Consider the following 16125-nt stretch of genomic DNA (forward strand, 5'->3'; position numbering starts at 1 on the left):
ATCTAGCTGTGGTTATTCTTAGTGCCTCTCGCCTGGCCGTTTGCCATGGTGTCCACCTGGCCATTGTCACTGCGCTAATTGGTTTATCCTTCGGAAAAGACAATTTTTTTTTTTTTTTTTTTTTTTTTTTTTTTCAGTTTTGGAAGTTCTCCTCTATTTTGCCGCTTCGATAGGCTTCAGCTTCATTATTCTTTATAACTCTGACTCAGGCAGGCACTTGAGCATGTCCTGGGATTTAAAGTCACTGTGCTGTTGCGTAGGTGATAAGAAAGAATGGGAGCGGTGATTGTGCCTGTGTGTTTGCAGGAATGTGCATTCATTCTGCAAATATGGGACAATTTTCCTGCCCCAGGAAGTTTACAAGAATTGCTCTATAAAGGCCTAACTATACACTGTTTGAAATACTCTTAAATACTTTGAACTACTCCTGATTGCAGATGCCAAGACCAGATCATTCCAGCAGGAGTTCAGCTGCCACATCTGCTGGCCTTCTTGCAGCTGGAGTTTGAGACCTAGAGCCCAACCCCGCTTACCCAGGCACCCGTGGCAAACTTCACCCGGACAGATGAAAGGTGCAGCAGGCTCTGTGTTAAAATGTGATTTGACTCGAAATGGCATTACCGTAAATGAAGAGGCAGGGAGCTGGTAATGAGATCATATGGTTAGCAAGGCGTGCGGCCCAAAAGTTTCCTTTTAAATTACTGCTTCTCTGCAGATAAGGGCAGGATGAGGATTCATAACCTCGGTGAGGATGCCTGGTGCGTGCCTGGTCTATAAACCACTAGTTTGGTCTTGCTTTTGGTTTATGTAAAAAAGCGGAAGAGGAAGAATTTGAATACACACCCAAAGAGATTTCTGCTGTGATAATTGCTCTTGGTTAAGGATCTACCAAGTAGTGGCCGCTGTGTTAACCTGTGATTCAAGAAATTACACAAATCCTGTGAAAATTGAGTTCTAATTTAAAATTGTGTTGAGGTAATGTCTTCCTGGGGATGCTATTTAAACAGGGCTAACTTTGTATCATGCACCAAGTGCATTTTGTGTGATTTACTTCCCTTGTTTAGACCGTTTTCAATTTGCTTGCACCTCGCAGGAGCTCTCTTCCATTTTAATTCACCTTGCTGGATTTACCCAGTTTTCTTATGAATGATCTATAGCAGAAGAGCCCAAATGCAGACTTCAGTATGGGAAAGGGATTTATAAATTATGAAAGACCAGTGTAGCTGAGCAGGATGGTTAAGGGGGATAAGAAAGGCAAGTAGAGGGCATTTGGAAAACAAAACAGAAAGCAATGAGGGAGGTGAGCAGGGCTGTAAAACCAGCAGAAAAAAACAGTTGGAAAAAAAAAAATGTAAAAAAATCAGAGAACCTATGGATTAGCAAATGGACAAAACACATCACGATTGTGTGCAACTGGAATGAAAAGCAAAACCCCAAACTGTGAGGAACTTAAAAATGGGAGAAGAAATTGCCAGAGGATAAAGAGCACGATTTGTTGACTGTTCATTGTTGCCTCCAGTCTCCATGGGCTGGGCTTCAATTTACCATGGAAGACAAATGAGGATTTTGGTAGTATACATGAACAGGCTAATTGGGGGCTAATTGGGGAGTCAGCTGATCACAGAGGACAGACACGACAGAAGCCTACAGCATGCAAGTGGCAGGGAGCACTACAGAAGGATGACTTGTGATTTAAAGTGCAATTCCCAAAAGAGCAGTTCTTTGTCAAGCTGTCGAGGGCATTTGGTACTTTTCCAGAGGTGCAGATGTACTCGAGCAGTGGGAAGCTGAGAGCTAAAGCGAGTCCACCCTGCCTCCTTCTGCTTCCAACCCCACAGCCTGGTCCTCCTGCGTCTGCAGCACCAAGTGATGGATGGGCTCACGCCTGTGCTGGGATGGCGAGTCCCAGGCTCCTGGTGGCATTACCACCAGCTGCATTGCAGCTGAGCAGGGCTGGGCGTCCCAGCGCTGCACGCCCAGATATGCTTGTCACCGCAACAGAACAGTCTCCAGCTGTTCTTCACTGGGGTTCAGTCTGAGTCACTGGGGTTAAAAAGGAAAAAAAAAAAAAAAAAGAAAAAGAAAATAAAGGAAAAAAAAAAGAAGAAAAAAGAAAAAAAAAAACCAACAACAAAACAAAAAAAAAAAAAAAGAAAAAAAAGGAAAAAAATCAATAAAAGCTGGTGGCTTACAGAAAGCCATATGAAGGAATGGGAAGCCGGGAGTCCCTTCAGGAGTGTGTCCCAGGAATGGAGATCAGCAGCAAAACATCCAGTCAGAGTTGCTTATCCTTGTGAGGCTGCAGGGAAGGTGCTCAGCAGTCGGCTCAGGTGTTTGTCTGCTCCTGCCGTGACAGATGAAGTGTCTGCAAAAGCAAACAAGCTGCATTTGAAATGGTGGCTGGCCGGTCTGAATGCTGCACACTCATATTTGAAAAGAAATTCCAGTGAGTTGCTGTGCTGAGAAGCCTCAGATGATGGCTCTGAACATGACACGCAGTTCAGTTTCCCACCTGCCTATCCTGGTCTCTGCTGTGGGCTTGCCGGAAAGTCCCCTTGTCCCTACCAGAAAGAGGAGGTAAAAAATGCAAAAATGCTTTATTAGGACAATATTGCTGCTGTGAGATTGGGAAACCCTAAGGCTGGTACTATTAAAGTGCAGTAAGGGACTCTATAGGAACTGTAGATGCAGCCGTATTTCCCTGAGCCTTTTTGAAAGGGGTCATGAAAAAACAAAACAAGATCGCATGCCAGGAACTGTGCTTTTGGTGGATGTCCTAAAGGGAGTGACAGAAAACATGGGGAGAGGCGGTTTTCGTGGCAGGCAGCGTGTTCATGCTTCAGCAACTCACAGCATCTGTTTGAGCTTTGCCTGCCACGATGGGTAAGGCGGAATCAGGAGATGTCATGTAATTAGGTTTCTGTAAAGCACATGATATCAAAGATTAATGAGCAAGGCAAAAATTCCCAGAAAATAAGGTGGTGTCAGACATCCCAAACTGTCACTGATGGAGAATTCTCCTGAAGACCTGCAAAGACAAACCTGATGTTTGTGTCAATGTGAATTTTCCCTGACCTAGAGATGAACACTGGAGCCAGGCTGCGTGATGCTACCGTGGTACTGGGTGTTCAGACCTCTCTTGTCCCATGGACGTGGGAGCTCGGGTAGAGCCCAGATACAAGAAGTAAAACACTAGATTGAAAAGTGGAACAGTTCAGGTAAAAGATTGGGATATTACACATTGCTCGGGAGAAGGCAGCAGAGCAGAGGGATTTTATATGACATATAATGCTGTAAGTAATTTGCACCTGCACGGTCTAAAGACCTTTCCTCTTCTGGTTTCTATGTACTCTACATATGTTAATGCACCATTGGGGCTGTCACAGCTGGGGACATTGTCTGGTTCTTGACCAAGGAAGCAACTAGGACTTTGCTGCCTGGGAACGGTTGGGATCACTTGCCTGCATTACTGCAAGCAGAAATGGAGGACACCCCAAAAGACCCCCCCAGGCTTGCAGCATCAAGCAGGGTTGGGCACGTGCTTTTCCCTTGGCAGTTTTGCTGCCTTCTGCATCTCCCGGCACCGCGGGGACGTCTGTGTCAGAGGCAGGAGCACAAGCCAGGCTGCCTGGCTCCTGATTTTATACTTAAGCCAGAAGCACAGGTTTTCCTTCTATCGACAACTTGGGCACTTTTTATTCCTTCACTGAAAGACTGTCTGCAGTGTTAGAAGAAAATCACTGAAATATCAATGAGTTTTTAGCTGGCTTTAGAAAAAAAGGTTTTTTTGAGGGATTTTTGGATGAAATGTTACAGTGCTGCTGTCCTTTTGATTTATTCTGCATGAGCAGCACAAGACAAAAGTACAACCTTGTCTCTCAGTGGTTAATTTTCACAAATGTGAATTTTTCCTAGCGGGAGCAAGGAGGTGGTTTCAACACAGGCTATTGTTAGCCCTGCAAATGCCAAGTGTCTGCTCTTGGGAGATGGAGAACAAAGTTGGCACCAGTAATTAGTGGCTGATGCACTGATTTGGCAAGAGTTGCTGAAAATGAACATCTGATGGAGTGGTCTTGGGACGATTTAGTAAAACACAGTGCAGTTTGAGATGACTTTTGGGATGTTATTGTGCGAAGTGCAGGGGTGATCAGAAGGAATGTAACACGGAAAATGTGAAGGAGTTTGGTGTCTTATTTAGTTCTTTGAGTTTTTTCACTTGAGCTTTTCTAGCACATTGTTAGCAGGACAATGATACAGCAAAGTTGTTAACGGAGGAAAGCTGAGATACCAAAATGTGATATATTCCTCATTTATGATAGAGGTCTCTCTGTTTCGCTTCCTCTGCAGTAAGATACAGGTATGAATTTGATTTGGATATAACTGTTACTGAGGAGCAAATCCAACATGGGTATGATACAGCCTGGGCCCCCAAATCCAACAAGTCATCATCCCAGAGACTGAGAGGCAGAGCAGCACTGGAGGAATCCGTGCGATGTGTGGTCAGGCCATGTGTGGAGACATCCCTGCCTGTCCCCGGAGAGCCTCCCAGGAAAGGATGCCTGGTGGGAACTTGGGATATGAATCAAAAATCTTGCAGCTACTGATAAAAGTGTTTTGAGCTGTGCTGCTGGTCTTGGGATGATTCCAGTGCCAGCTGGAGCCGGTGCAGCTCACTCTGTGCTGGGAAGCACATTGGGTCGGTGCCTCAGAGGTACCAGAGCCCACTGGGCATGTTGTCTTGAGGGGGTGACACTTGAAGCGTGAAGGTAAATGTGGGTGTGGGGATTTTTTTATGCTCCAAGCAAAGTTTAAAGTAGTTGGTTGGCACCCACTGGCAGTGAGATGACTCCTAGGGAACCTCCTGATAACTTTTCTCAGGAGCTGGCGGAACTGTAAGGGCTATAGAGTGACAGTGATGAGCTGAGGAGCAAAGAGGGAGGACAGGCAGTTTTCACTGCAGCATGGTAAATGCGGGGTGGTAGGATCACATTTTGCCTCTGGCTGATTTACTCACAGCAGGAATAAAGATGCCGCACAAGGAGTTAGTTTGACTTTGACACATAAGGGAAAGAAATGAAAGCACAAAAGCTCTAGATACCTTAACAGCCGACCGAAATCCACCAAATAACAGCACCCCCAGCCAGCAGCGCTGCCTGTCTGAAGGGCTCAGGCTCTCCCTGCCTGCCCAGCACCGCTGGTCTGCAATAGCAGCTCTGATAGCTTTGTCTGGCTGCTGATTACTGTAGGTTTTTGTGAGCAGCAGAGAGAGGACACGACCTGCAGCCCTTACCAGCCTAGCCTTTACTTTTCTAGAGAGCTTTTAAGATTTATGTTCAAATTTTAGAGTAACTGTGATTTGCCTTAGGGATCATGAATGTATGGTTGCACCACGATCCCATAGCGAATCTCCTGAGACCACTGTGGTAGCTGGGTAGTTAATCCCGGGCACCAGCAGGGATTAACACTGGTTTTCCCAGTGGAGCAAATCACGAGGTAGGGCTGGAGCTGGCTGCCTGGCAGGATTTGAGCCCTGATAAAGAGCTGTCTCCATCACTGCAAGCCCAGACCTGTTTTCCCTCCACGGTAAACCTGGGAATGACAGCTGGGCTCTGCGTGAAGAGTGAGTTTTCATGCTGAATCATGGATTCTGACCAGACTAATTTTAAAAACTTGTGGCCCCAGGAGCAGAAGCTGCTGAGAGCCTTGAGGCTGGCAATAAGAACATGGTGGTTGTGCTTATTAGCTGCATTAAATCCTGCTCTCCCGGGAGAAGGACGTTGTGACTCCATGGGGATGTAGGACCACTGCATGGGGCGTTCTGTCTGTCCAGTGAGCGAGGGGAGCTCTGCCAGTACAGCGTGGTTGCCTTCAGCTGTGGGTCTCAAGCATGTCCTTGGAGCTCGGTGGAGAAATGGTAAAAAGTTGCCCAGGCAAATGTGTCTTTTGGGGACTGTCCTTTGACTGGAGGTCTCTTCTAGGAGGCACAGACACAAGCATCTCTCCAACTTGGGCATTGCACGCACAAGGCACAGCCTGAAGCACGGGGCAGTAAGGAACGCGGTGCTGGGGGCCAGGGAGGCTGGGTGTGCATCCATCCTGGCAGCTGGAGGCTGTACAGGTTGGTACGTTGTTGTCACCACAGCAAGGAGCTGTGGGGGTTTCTGCTTGGGCTGCACATTGCTTGGGACCTGCTGAAATGGCAGCCCGAGGCGGCAGTCTCAAGGCAAGGGCACAGATGTTCTTGTAATGAGCCCAGTGATCTGGTGACTCATTCATCCCTTCCCAAGCAGCCGGTTTTGATGTGAAAACTTCAATAAATGAAGATGGAGAATCCACTTTTGTAACATTTCCAAGACTTGTTTCTTATTTCTGCTTTGAAGGTGATGGCTTTAGCTTCCTCCCTTCGCTTCCTATTAAGTTTCTCTGAACTAAGCACTGGGAGCCTTTAATCAATCCACAGTGCTCTGGCTGCCTTTCTTCACCTCTCCGAGCAAGTCTTTTCCTGACATTCTCTGAAATCAAGAGGTTCTCACTGGGGCTTCCAGGGGTCTTGTAATGCAAATGATAATAATGGTATTAATGCTAATCATTGTTATTCTATAGGGCGAAATGTCAAGATTCCATATTTTCATGTTAATTTTCAGTATGTAGGTGCTGTATCCTGTCCTGTCAGAGAACGTGCTTTTCATATCACAGGGACTATTAGAAATCATTAGTAATAAAGTTGGCTGCTATTGTGCCTGATGGATTGGTCTTTGACATACAACAATGCAAAGTGACATGACAAATTGGGAATGAAGGATGAAAAGTTGTTTAAAAAATTGTGAATGTAGCTATAAATTAATTTCTTATCTAAAATGTGATAAAGAGGATCCATGTCTCTAATGTTGAAATACATGTGTGTATCTAGGAAAGGAGCTAGTGTGTTGAAGCGGGAGGGATTGGTTTGTTACTACCCACCAGGATAGGAAAAGGCTATATTGGCAACTGCACTTGCTTTGGAATAGGATTCTGTGGGCAGCAAGATCAGATTTTGAAGTGTGATGTCTGCCTTTAATTGTGGTTCTGAAATGGAGGATCTCCTTGGTAGCACAAGACCCCTGAACGGTGTATTTTTGTTCCAAGTACTTTTAAGCAACAAGTATTTTACTGCAAACAGCTCCATTCTTCTCATCAAGACATTGGTATGACTTGCTATCCTTTTGGCCTTGTATTTATTACACAATATTACTTTGTAGAAGATACTGCTTTTACTCTGCAAAATGAAAATCCTTTGGGTCAGATTTCTCCCTCATTTAGGTCATTTTTAATTGACATTGCGTGAAACTAATGCTGTTATATAACCCAGAGAACATAACAAATGCTGCTACTTCAAATTTTTACCAGCTTAGCTGGGACCTGAGCCTGAACCTTTCTTGGCTGATAACTCGTTTGTCTGTTTGATTTCAGCCGCCAACCTCACTAATTTGGATAGTCTCGACGGCGCGGTGAGCTTTATCGAAGACCGGGTGCATAGATCGAGGCAGCGCTATCGAAGGCATGCGACGGACGATGATTACAACATTGAAGTCCTTCTGGGGGTTGATGACTCAGTTGTTCAATTCCATGGGAAAGAACATGTTCAGAAGTACCTGCTGACCCTGATGAACATTGTGAGTACAACCCCGCTAACTGCGCTGTGGGAAGGCACTGAAGGGGCAGCGGGTGTAGGTTGGTTTAGCCATTTGAATAAGACATAACAGATTTTTCTCATGGCAGGGGATAAAATAATTCTAGGAGGAAAATCCAGGCCACTTTCAAAAAAAGCCAAAAAGGGGAGAAGGAAAAGAAGAAAAAGGGGGCAAGGAAGAAGCTGACTGTGGGACTCTTAAAATGTTCAAAGTCCTGATTGTATGCTTTGGTGGATGGGGGCACAGGGTCAGGGGCTCAGGTTCTTGGAAGTCATTACGTTTTAGATGTATATTCCCTTAACCTAAGCTCCCTGCTGAAAAACATGGTTTGGAGAACTGTCTTCAAATAAAGTTCTATTAGAAACTTCGATTGGCTTATACATTTTTAAAACTACTCAGTTAAATTCTTTGATTCTTCAATAACCACTTTAGGTCCCAGGCCACCTACCTACTCCTTGTTCACCTCACAGTAAAATGTTATGCAGTATATCACGGAACTTTCTTAAATTGATTTAGTATTTATTCCATGACTGACATCTTTAGGTCTCCTTAGTTAAATATTTACCCTTCAGAACCATTGTCTGTGCAACGGACTATATAGTGTAGTAGTGATGAAAAAGACAGTAGGGAATATTATATTTGGAAGAACCACTTTTTTCTTTCTAAATATCAGCACAGGAGAGACAGTAGCCCTCTAGTACCCCAGTCAGTAAGCAAGGACTCTGTTTTGTGGGAAAAGAATCAAGTTTTGAAAAATCATCTCTATTATAAATCAAAATCAAAATATGTTTTATTCTTCTGGCCAAAAAATGGAAGTGAGTGGTAGCCCCCTTCATAGGCAAAACATTTGGGGATGACTTTCTTCCTTCTCACTCTCATCTGGAACAGGAGTCTCTTCTCAATAAAACACACTTCTGTAAAAACATTAGGTTCAGTAAATGTAAGTTCTAAGTGAAATATTGTTGAGTAAAAAAATGTACGTCTGCTCTGGTTTTGACAAATAGAGTAGGACTGCTGAAGTTTACCATCATGTCAAGAGGATGAGTGTCTGTAGCTGACTTCTTGGCATTACAAACCGCAGAGGCAGATACATGGACAGAAATCCAGGCTATTAGGTATATTTGCCTGGGTTGTATTTTTCCCAAGATGTATTTTTTTAATTATGAAGCTTGTTTTTTTCCTTTTTTTATTATGTTCTTTTAACAATGTGTAGAATGTCACTGTTTTTCATTTTAAATGAGAGGTGGAATACAATTTAAGAAAATCCCTGGTGTGATATAAATTCAGTTGCACTGATTTTTTATAACAGTTTCGTAAATAGTTAAAAGTCTGCACTAACATTAGAGTTATAGGATACTTAGTGTCTGCTCTGATGAATGTAAATACATATATTCTAACAGAAATGACATAGTGAATTTCATTTATTTGTGTGGTTTGTTTCCTCTGAGACTTAAAACAAAGTCTACAGTGAAACAGATGCTTTTATACATCTCTAAATTACCAAACCAAACAGGCCAAACCAGGAATGTGGCGAACAGGCTGAAATAGATTAAACTGGACTCTTTACTTATCATGTCACTTAAATCTATTTTTAAGAATTAAAATATACAGTAACGGTAAGGAAGCCGTAAATGTTCCAGCTCTGGAATATACTTTTTCCTAATTTTAGCAAACCATCCAACACACAAATTGTAAGAAATAACAACTCTTAAGCATTCTGTCTCTGCAAGCGGTTTAGAAAGTGCAGCCTGTGTAACCATACCCAGAGGGCTGTAGCAGCTCTTGGCATAGGCAGTAGTTGTTCTGTTGGGAGATCTGAGGTGGAAACATCTCTTTTGGGGACTGAGGATGTGTCCCTTACCTTGTGTCCAAGATCTGAAGAGCTGTTTGAAATCCACCAGGCCTCTCGAGGAGGCTCTGGGTAGTCTTTGACAGTCATCAGTCTTGTCCTGTTCTTTCCTTCTTCAAAACACAGCTGGTTGTTAGAGTCTGTATTTTAGCAGAGGGGTGGGTGCTGGTAACCAGTTCTGTTTCCAGCTGTCCAAGCTTTGCTCCAGTACAGAGAGGCAAGAGGAGGGGTTGTTACTGCAGATACCAGGTGATGCTGGGGACCTGTATTGTGTTGAGGGACATCACAACACAGAACTTCTTGGCAGTGTAACTTCAGCTGGCAGCTCCTCCAGCTCTTGCCCTCGTTGCTAGATGGATGCAAGGTGAATTTCTGTATAGACCATTGCTTTGGTCTCTTTTGCTGAAATTCACACAGTGACTCCCCCTTTGTCCTCTCTTCTACCTCCTTGAGTATTTTTCTTCTACCTCTTTGAGTATTTATTTTCTTTTGTAGAAAAATATAAGTATATTTTATAATATAAAAAGCCTTGGGGTCTCTAGCTGTCAGGGTTCACATGTAGACAGTATGTTTCTAATGAGATGTGGAGGTCCAAGAGTAGCTGAAAAAGAAGAGACGGCTCCAAAAAATTCCAGCTGTCTTTTTAAATCTGGTGGAAGACCCTACCATAGCCATCAGATTGTGTGAACCCTGCTGGTTTTATGGATGTAATCAATTAGCTTTGTACAGTAACAAGGCAGTAAGCATAAAATCAAAGAATGAGTAGTAACTAAATAAAGTAGTGGAAGTATTTACTGGAGATAAGAGGGTGATCAAATAGTTGAATTTCTGTGGTTCCAAAAATGAAATAAATCCCAGGTGAATCCTCCCTCCGTTATGCCCAAGGCCCTGGAGGCATGAAATCACTTTCCCAGAAGCAACTCCCAGCATGGCTGCTTCTCCCCACTTTGCTTGATTTCACTGTGTGTGATGGTATGAGCAGTTGTCCTTAATTAACTTTTCCCAGGGATCTTGGGTGGAACCCTACCACCAACCCAATCAAAACAATATCTTTTTTTCAAGCCCAGTGCAATGACTTACGCAGTAAATCTGTTTTGTGCTACTTAAGCGATGTGTTACAGTCCACACCTAAAAGCCATAAAGTGAGAAAAAACAGGGGCCGGGTGTCCTGGCTATCTTGAATAGCTGTGCTAGTATTTATCCCAAAGTTTGGAAATGAAGTCAGTCCCAAACGAATGGTGATAGACGCCAGAGGATTTTTAACACTTTGGGCTGCAGCCACGTATCGCCTGACTGTACGCCAGCCGTTTCACCGCAGTGAGCTCGGCCTCTTGCCATCCCCTTTTCATCCTCCAGTTATTTCCTCAGACAAAAACTCTGCTTTCTCTTGACATCCCCTCTTTTCTCTGCTCGGCACCGTCGGGACCTTCAGTCCATCTTTGGAAAAAATGCCATTGTTTTCGCTTTAGAGACCCTCGGCTGCCTCTCGCTTGTACCGTTTTCTTTCGTACGTCATGCTGTGTTTTTTCCTGGGAAGGATATTAGCTCGCACAGTCCTCTGCATTTCCAAGCGTGAGCCCACACATTGCACAAATTAACTTTGTATTTATAGCATGCAGGAGCATTGCAAGAGAGGAGAGATACTTGGGCGATATCTTGCAGCTCTGTAGTTTACTCAAGAACAGGGAAGGTAATTTAATTTCAGCAAGAAGGCGGCTAAAAATCCCAGGGATTTTAAAATCCCAGGGATTTTATTTGCTCGTACCAGTGTTTGGGAAATATTAGAAAAGCACAAGGCTAGAAGAATTGGAGAATTATCTAGTTCCTTGGGAAACAAAAAGATTTCACTGCAGGATGCTCTGGGAGGAGGAGCAGGGTGCTGAATGGGTGTTAGTGAGCTAAAGTGGGCGTTGGTGGTAGCCAGCCCTGGGGCTGAAATTCTCTGATCGTTTCATAACCCTCTTTAAAGTAGTTTTCAGGATTAAGCAGGACATTTGCTGCCTGCGGTAGAAGAGCAGCAGACCTGGCAGTCACCAGTACCTTTACCTGAGTGGGCTTGCAGTATTGACTGGAGTGAATATTTCAGCCTCTATAATCCTGTGTTTGGGGTCACATCCAGGATGGATATCTTGAAAACAGACTTCCTAAACAGGCAGAGGTAGAATATGTGAACTTAGAATATTTCAGCCATTCCAAGTAGCAAAGACTCCTGAAATAAGCTCAGTTGCAAATGGTTTTGAATCTATTGTCTCCATCTGTCTTCACTTCAAGTCTTTGACTTTCATGCTTCTCTTCAAATTGTGGGTTTTTTTCCTGGTGAGGCCCGTTTTACCTTTTTCTTGTATCTTTTGTCTGTCTTCCTCCATAGTATTCCTAATTCCTCAATTACCTCATTTTCTAATGCTGGCAATTGCCATCCTTGTATATTTTTTGGAAGAATTTGCTTACAAAGTATGTACGTTTTTTAATTTTTGGACAATTTTCAGGGGCAAGAGTCTTTAATTTCCTTTCCATTCCTTTACAGTAATCGATGTGATATTGCAGTATTTAGGGGTTAGCCTCTGTTACATCTGCGTAATGGATATATGGCCAAAATGTTAGTGATGCTAGAACCCGTCTCCTCAAAGTAGATAGGTGCCCAACTGCCATTATTTCAAAGGGAGATAGACCCTCAGTAGGATTTACACCTCACTCTGGGCTAGATTTATCTGAGTATTTAGTCATTTACCTGCCTTTGAAATCAGTTTTAAAAATGAGCCCATGGGATTATGTCTCTCCCAGACTTTAAGTGAAACTTCAGCTCTGGAACAAATACATTAAATAACTTTTCATTTGAATAACTGAAATCAATAGGAGTTATGCAGCTGGGGGCTTTGGAAAGTCCCCGGAGTCTTTCACCTGCATCTTTCAGTGCTACACATGTCTTTGAAATTGTGGCCCTGAGGCACTTTTGAATATGTTATCCGTCCTCTTTAATAGGATGTACATGATACTACTATTATAGATGAGATTTCTGCTTTCGTATCTCTGGCTGATGAGGGATGAAGATTTGCAGGTACAGAACAGCAAGTCCCTAATGAGAGGAAAGGGCAGAAATGCCATCGGTTTCTAACTGGCAGTTGGATGAAAACCTGAAAGCATGTCTAATACAAGCTGTTAAAAAGAAAGTGATGATTGAATACTTTGAAATAACGGTGCACCCTGTATTCAGAATCGTGCTTTTTAAACTAAAAAGCGTTTTTGTAGACGGGAAGAATATTTCAGTAATATAGAATTGACTGGATTTTCAAAAATTAAATAATTCATAGGCACCAATACTCATTATTTCAAATCAGTTTATTTCAATATGTACACTTCAGATCTGAACTAACTCTAAGAAGTTCCACAAATAACAAATGCAAGTCCAGGCTCTATTCATCTGAGGAACTTCAGCTTGTTTGAAAATTTAAATCTATGTATGTGAGTCAACTCCACGTTTAGACTGTTCATTATAAACCAGTAACTGTGACTAGTGAGAAGAACAGTTTATGACAAGGCCTCAGGAGATTATTTTTGTTCATTATCTTGGTTGCCACACTACAGTGGAAGCTATACTTGTGATTGAGCGTTCAGGAGATACCACAGGAAATACCCTCTCTGAACTCTTACAGGTTGACTTCATTTTCACAGGGGTATTATTTCCAGTGTCAATTAGATGAGCATTATCATTATTACTAACTGGAATGTACCTTGCTGCCCTGTTGGACATAGTACAGAGTATCACACAGGTAATGGTACCATCCTGGAGGTGGAGTGTAATTACTGTTAAAAGATTTTTCCTTTACTCCAAATACCAACATGAACTTGAACCATAAAGGTTGCAGTCAGGGTCTTTGGAGTTGTGGCAGTGTGGTTTGTGTGATGGAGTATGGATAATTAGTATCAGCTTTCAAACGTTGGATGCTTTTCTTAACCAAACCACGTAGATTTGAAGAGGTCACCGTATTTATTCCATTGACCTCTGTCTCTTGTATTAACATAATAAATGAATCTGCTTAATTATTTCATGATACTATAGTTGATTTTATTAAAGTAATCTTGAGACAGTAATTCAAACAAATAATAAGTCTTTTGGTGCAAAGGTAATTTATAGTGTTTAGAGAAACTTCTCAGAGCAGTGGTTTGTGGGCAAGAATGAGGAGTTCCAAGAGCCTGAGGGAGGAACTAAGGAAAATAAATTAGTCATGAAGTCAGAAAACAAAGTCTATGACCTTTCTAAAGCCAATGTTACAGTCGAAGATGAGATAGAGACCCGTAACATGAAGCTACCTAGTGCCTTGCCAACACATCTGCTCTGGGGAATGTTTTTCATTTTGATCAGAAGCAGCTAACTTGGACTTGGTAACGTCTACTGACTCTCACACCAGGGAAGGTAAATCAGGGCTCGGACTTGTATTTGCATACAAAATGCCAGATTCTTATCTCCATTTCATAGTGTACATTGCCAAGCTCTTCTAAAACTGCCTGCTGCCCGTGGTTTTGAGCAGAATGATAGATGTTTTCCAAATCTGAGATCACAGTTTGACCTTTAAGTTTCATGTGTGTTGTGTGCTTTCATTATTCTTTTTTCCTTGTGATGCTCAACAAAGATTTCAGAAAAAAAAAAAAGAGTTCCTCTCTGAGGAAATGAGGAAATGCCTTGTAAGGACTAGAAAGGGAGACTGGGAGCCCTGGATTTTGCCTGATGACTTTCTATGTGACCATAGTTTATGCACCCAAGGAATGGATGTAATGTTATTCCTGTGGGATTAGAATGAAGCTTTGGGAATGTTAGAAATGTTAGTTTGGGATCTTCAAAAGCATAAAGGAGGTGATGAAAATCGAAGAGGATAGTGGCGTTTGAAGTGGGAACACAGAAAAATAAAGTGAGAGGGGAACGCTTTTGGGAGGGTCAGATTACAAAAGTTTGTTCTCAGTATCCACCATGACATTTCTGGTTCCTATTCTGTAATTCAAACCAGCCGTTTCTTACAGAAATAGACAATCACTGGATGCCCACCAGGCACTGAGGCTTTGCTGCAGATAATTACGATCTGGTGAATGAGCTGCATCTCAGGCTGGGCTCAAACAATGACTTGCCAGGAGCTCTGCCATCCCACGGGGAAGGCACTGATGCTTTCCAGCTCCTCTGCTATCGCTCCGGCAGACATCCGCACGTGGTCCTCGCTCTGCCCAAGAGCATGTAGCCATCGGGAGTTTCTGCAACAGTAGTTACATAAAGATGTGGGGTGATCAAAGAGCAGCCTAATTGGGTTGCATGGATCAGCAATTTGTGGTGGCTGAAAAGCCAGATGTGTAAACTGCATCCTGTATTGTGCCCTCTCCAAATGGTTAGATAAGCCCTCTGATGGCCGCTGTAGCTGGGTCAGATCCGTTTGAGGTTGATGGTAGCCAGGGGTTGAAACTATGAGAAGTCCGTCAGGGATGTGTGCTCGGGGAGCCCAAGGATGTGATGCTCACCCAACCGTACGGTGCAGTGCAGAGGGTGCGCCTCGGGATGGACTCAGCTGCGATGATTTATGGTTCAGCAGGACGGGGATGAGTTGTGATGAAGTGGGCTGTCTTTTGCATAGCAGATACTAACAAACTTTGCAAGCTGGGAACTCCTTCCAACTGCATGAATGAGTTTGCCAATGACTTGCCAAAATACGTGGATTATTCTTCCTGCTATTGCGCATTGGTTTAATGAGAGATTCAGGGAACCACCTGACTTTCCCTATAAATCCTACCAGCTACATCAGCAAGTAAGATGCTCTGCACCAAAACTAGCAAAACCGCAGGCTGTTTATTACTATTTGTGTTACAGCATTTTTCAAAATTCCCTTTTAGGATTGGGCCCCGCTCAATAATAAAAACTTTGCAGTGCTTCTTTTACAAAGCATGATGCCTCTCACAGATGCTTAGCTTGTCTTTAATTGGAGTTTTTTGATGTGTTCTATGTGCTTGCTGTGCTGACTTCAAACTCGCTCAGGGCAGAAGAGTTATAAAATGAGCAGAGAAGGACAGAAGAAAGAAAGAAAGAAAGTCTTTGTTTTTCTGATGTAGCACCAATCTCTGCCAGCCTGATTTCTAAACAGAGACTTTAAATAGAAATGCATGTTTTGCTTTGATTGAAATATCCCAGAAAAATAAACCAAAGTTATCCCAAAATAGTTTGTGAACTACAATAGCTTGATGAAAGTCTCTTTACAGTATTTCACCATGCTTTGAATTCCTTGAGATTTACCCAGCCTTCTTCATTGCCCTCTATAAATGCTGAATCACTGTAGGACATCTAGCAAGATTTAATGCGGAATCTTCACTGCCTTCAGCTCAGGAGCTGTGATTTTGGGATGGTCTTTGTGCACTCTCTTTTCCTGCACAGCAACATAATTTTAGACCTACCAAACTAGGAAGAAACAGGAGATCCACTCTGATTTTTAATTGTGTTGATATGAACCAGGATGTCCTACTGAAGTACATGGAGGTGCAGTGCTGTAAAAGTACTATGTAATCATTCTCACACCAGCGTGTATTTATTACATAGACATCTGAACACAGTATATACCCATTGTTTGATTATCTGTG

At 42.9% G+C, this 16125-nt stretch overlaps 1 protein-coding gene across 1 annotated transcript in view; it reads left to right on the forward strand.

Moving 5' to 3' along the window:
- The window catches only part of ADAMTS2 (ADAM metallopeptidase with thrombospondin type 1 motif 2), a 189297-nt gene that overhangs the window by 121112 nt on the left and 52060 nt on the right, over window positions 1–16125 (forward strand). The window contains exon 4 of the mRNA XM_074155475.1: window positions 7450–7652. Within this exon, the coding sequence (XP_074011576.1) occupies window positions 7450–7652 (203 nt within the window). The remainder of the gene's footprint in view (window positions 1–7449; window positions 7653–16125) is intronic.

This window comes from Numenius arquata, chromosome 11 (genome assembly GCF_964106895.1).
Source record: "Numenius arquata chromosome 11, bNumArq3.hap1.1, whole genome shotgun sequence".
Lineage (NCBI taxonomy): Eukaryota > Metazoa > Chordata > Aves > Charadriiformes > Scolopacidae > Numenius > Numenius arquata.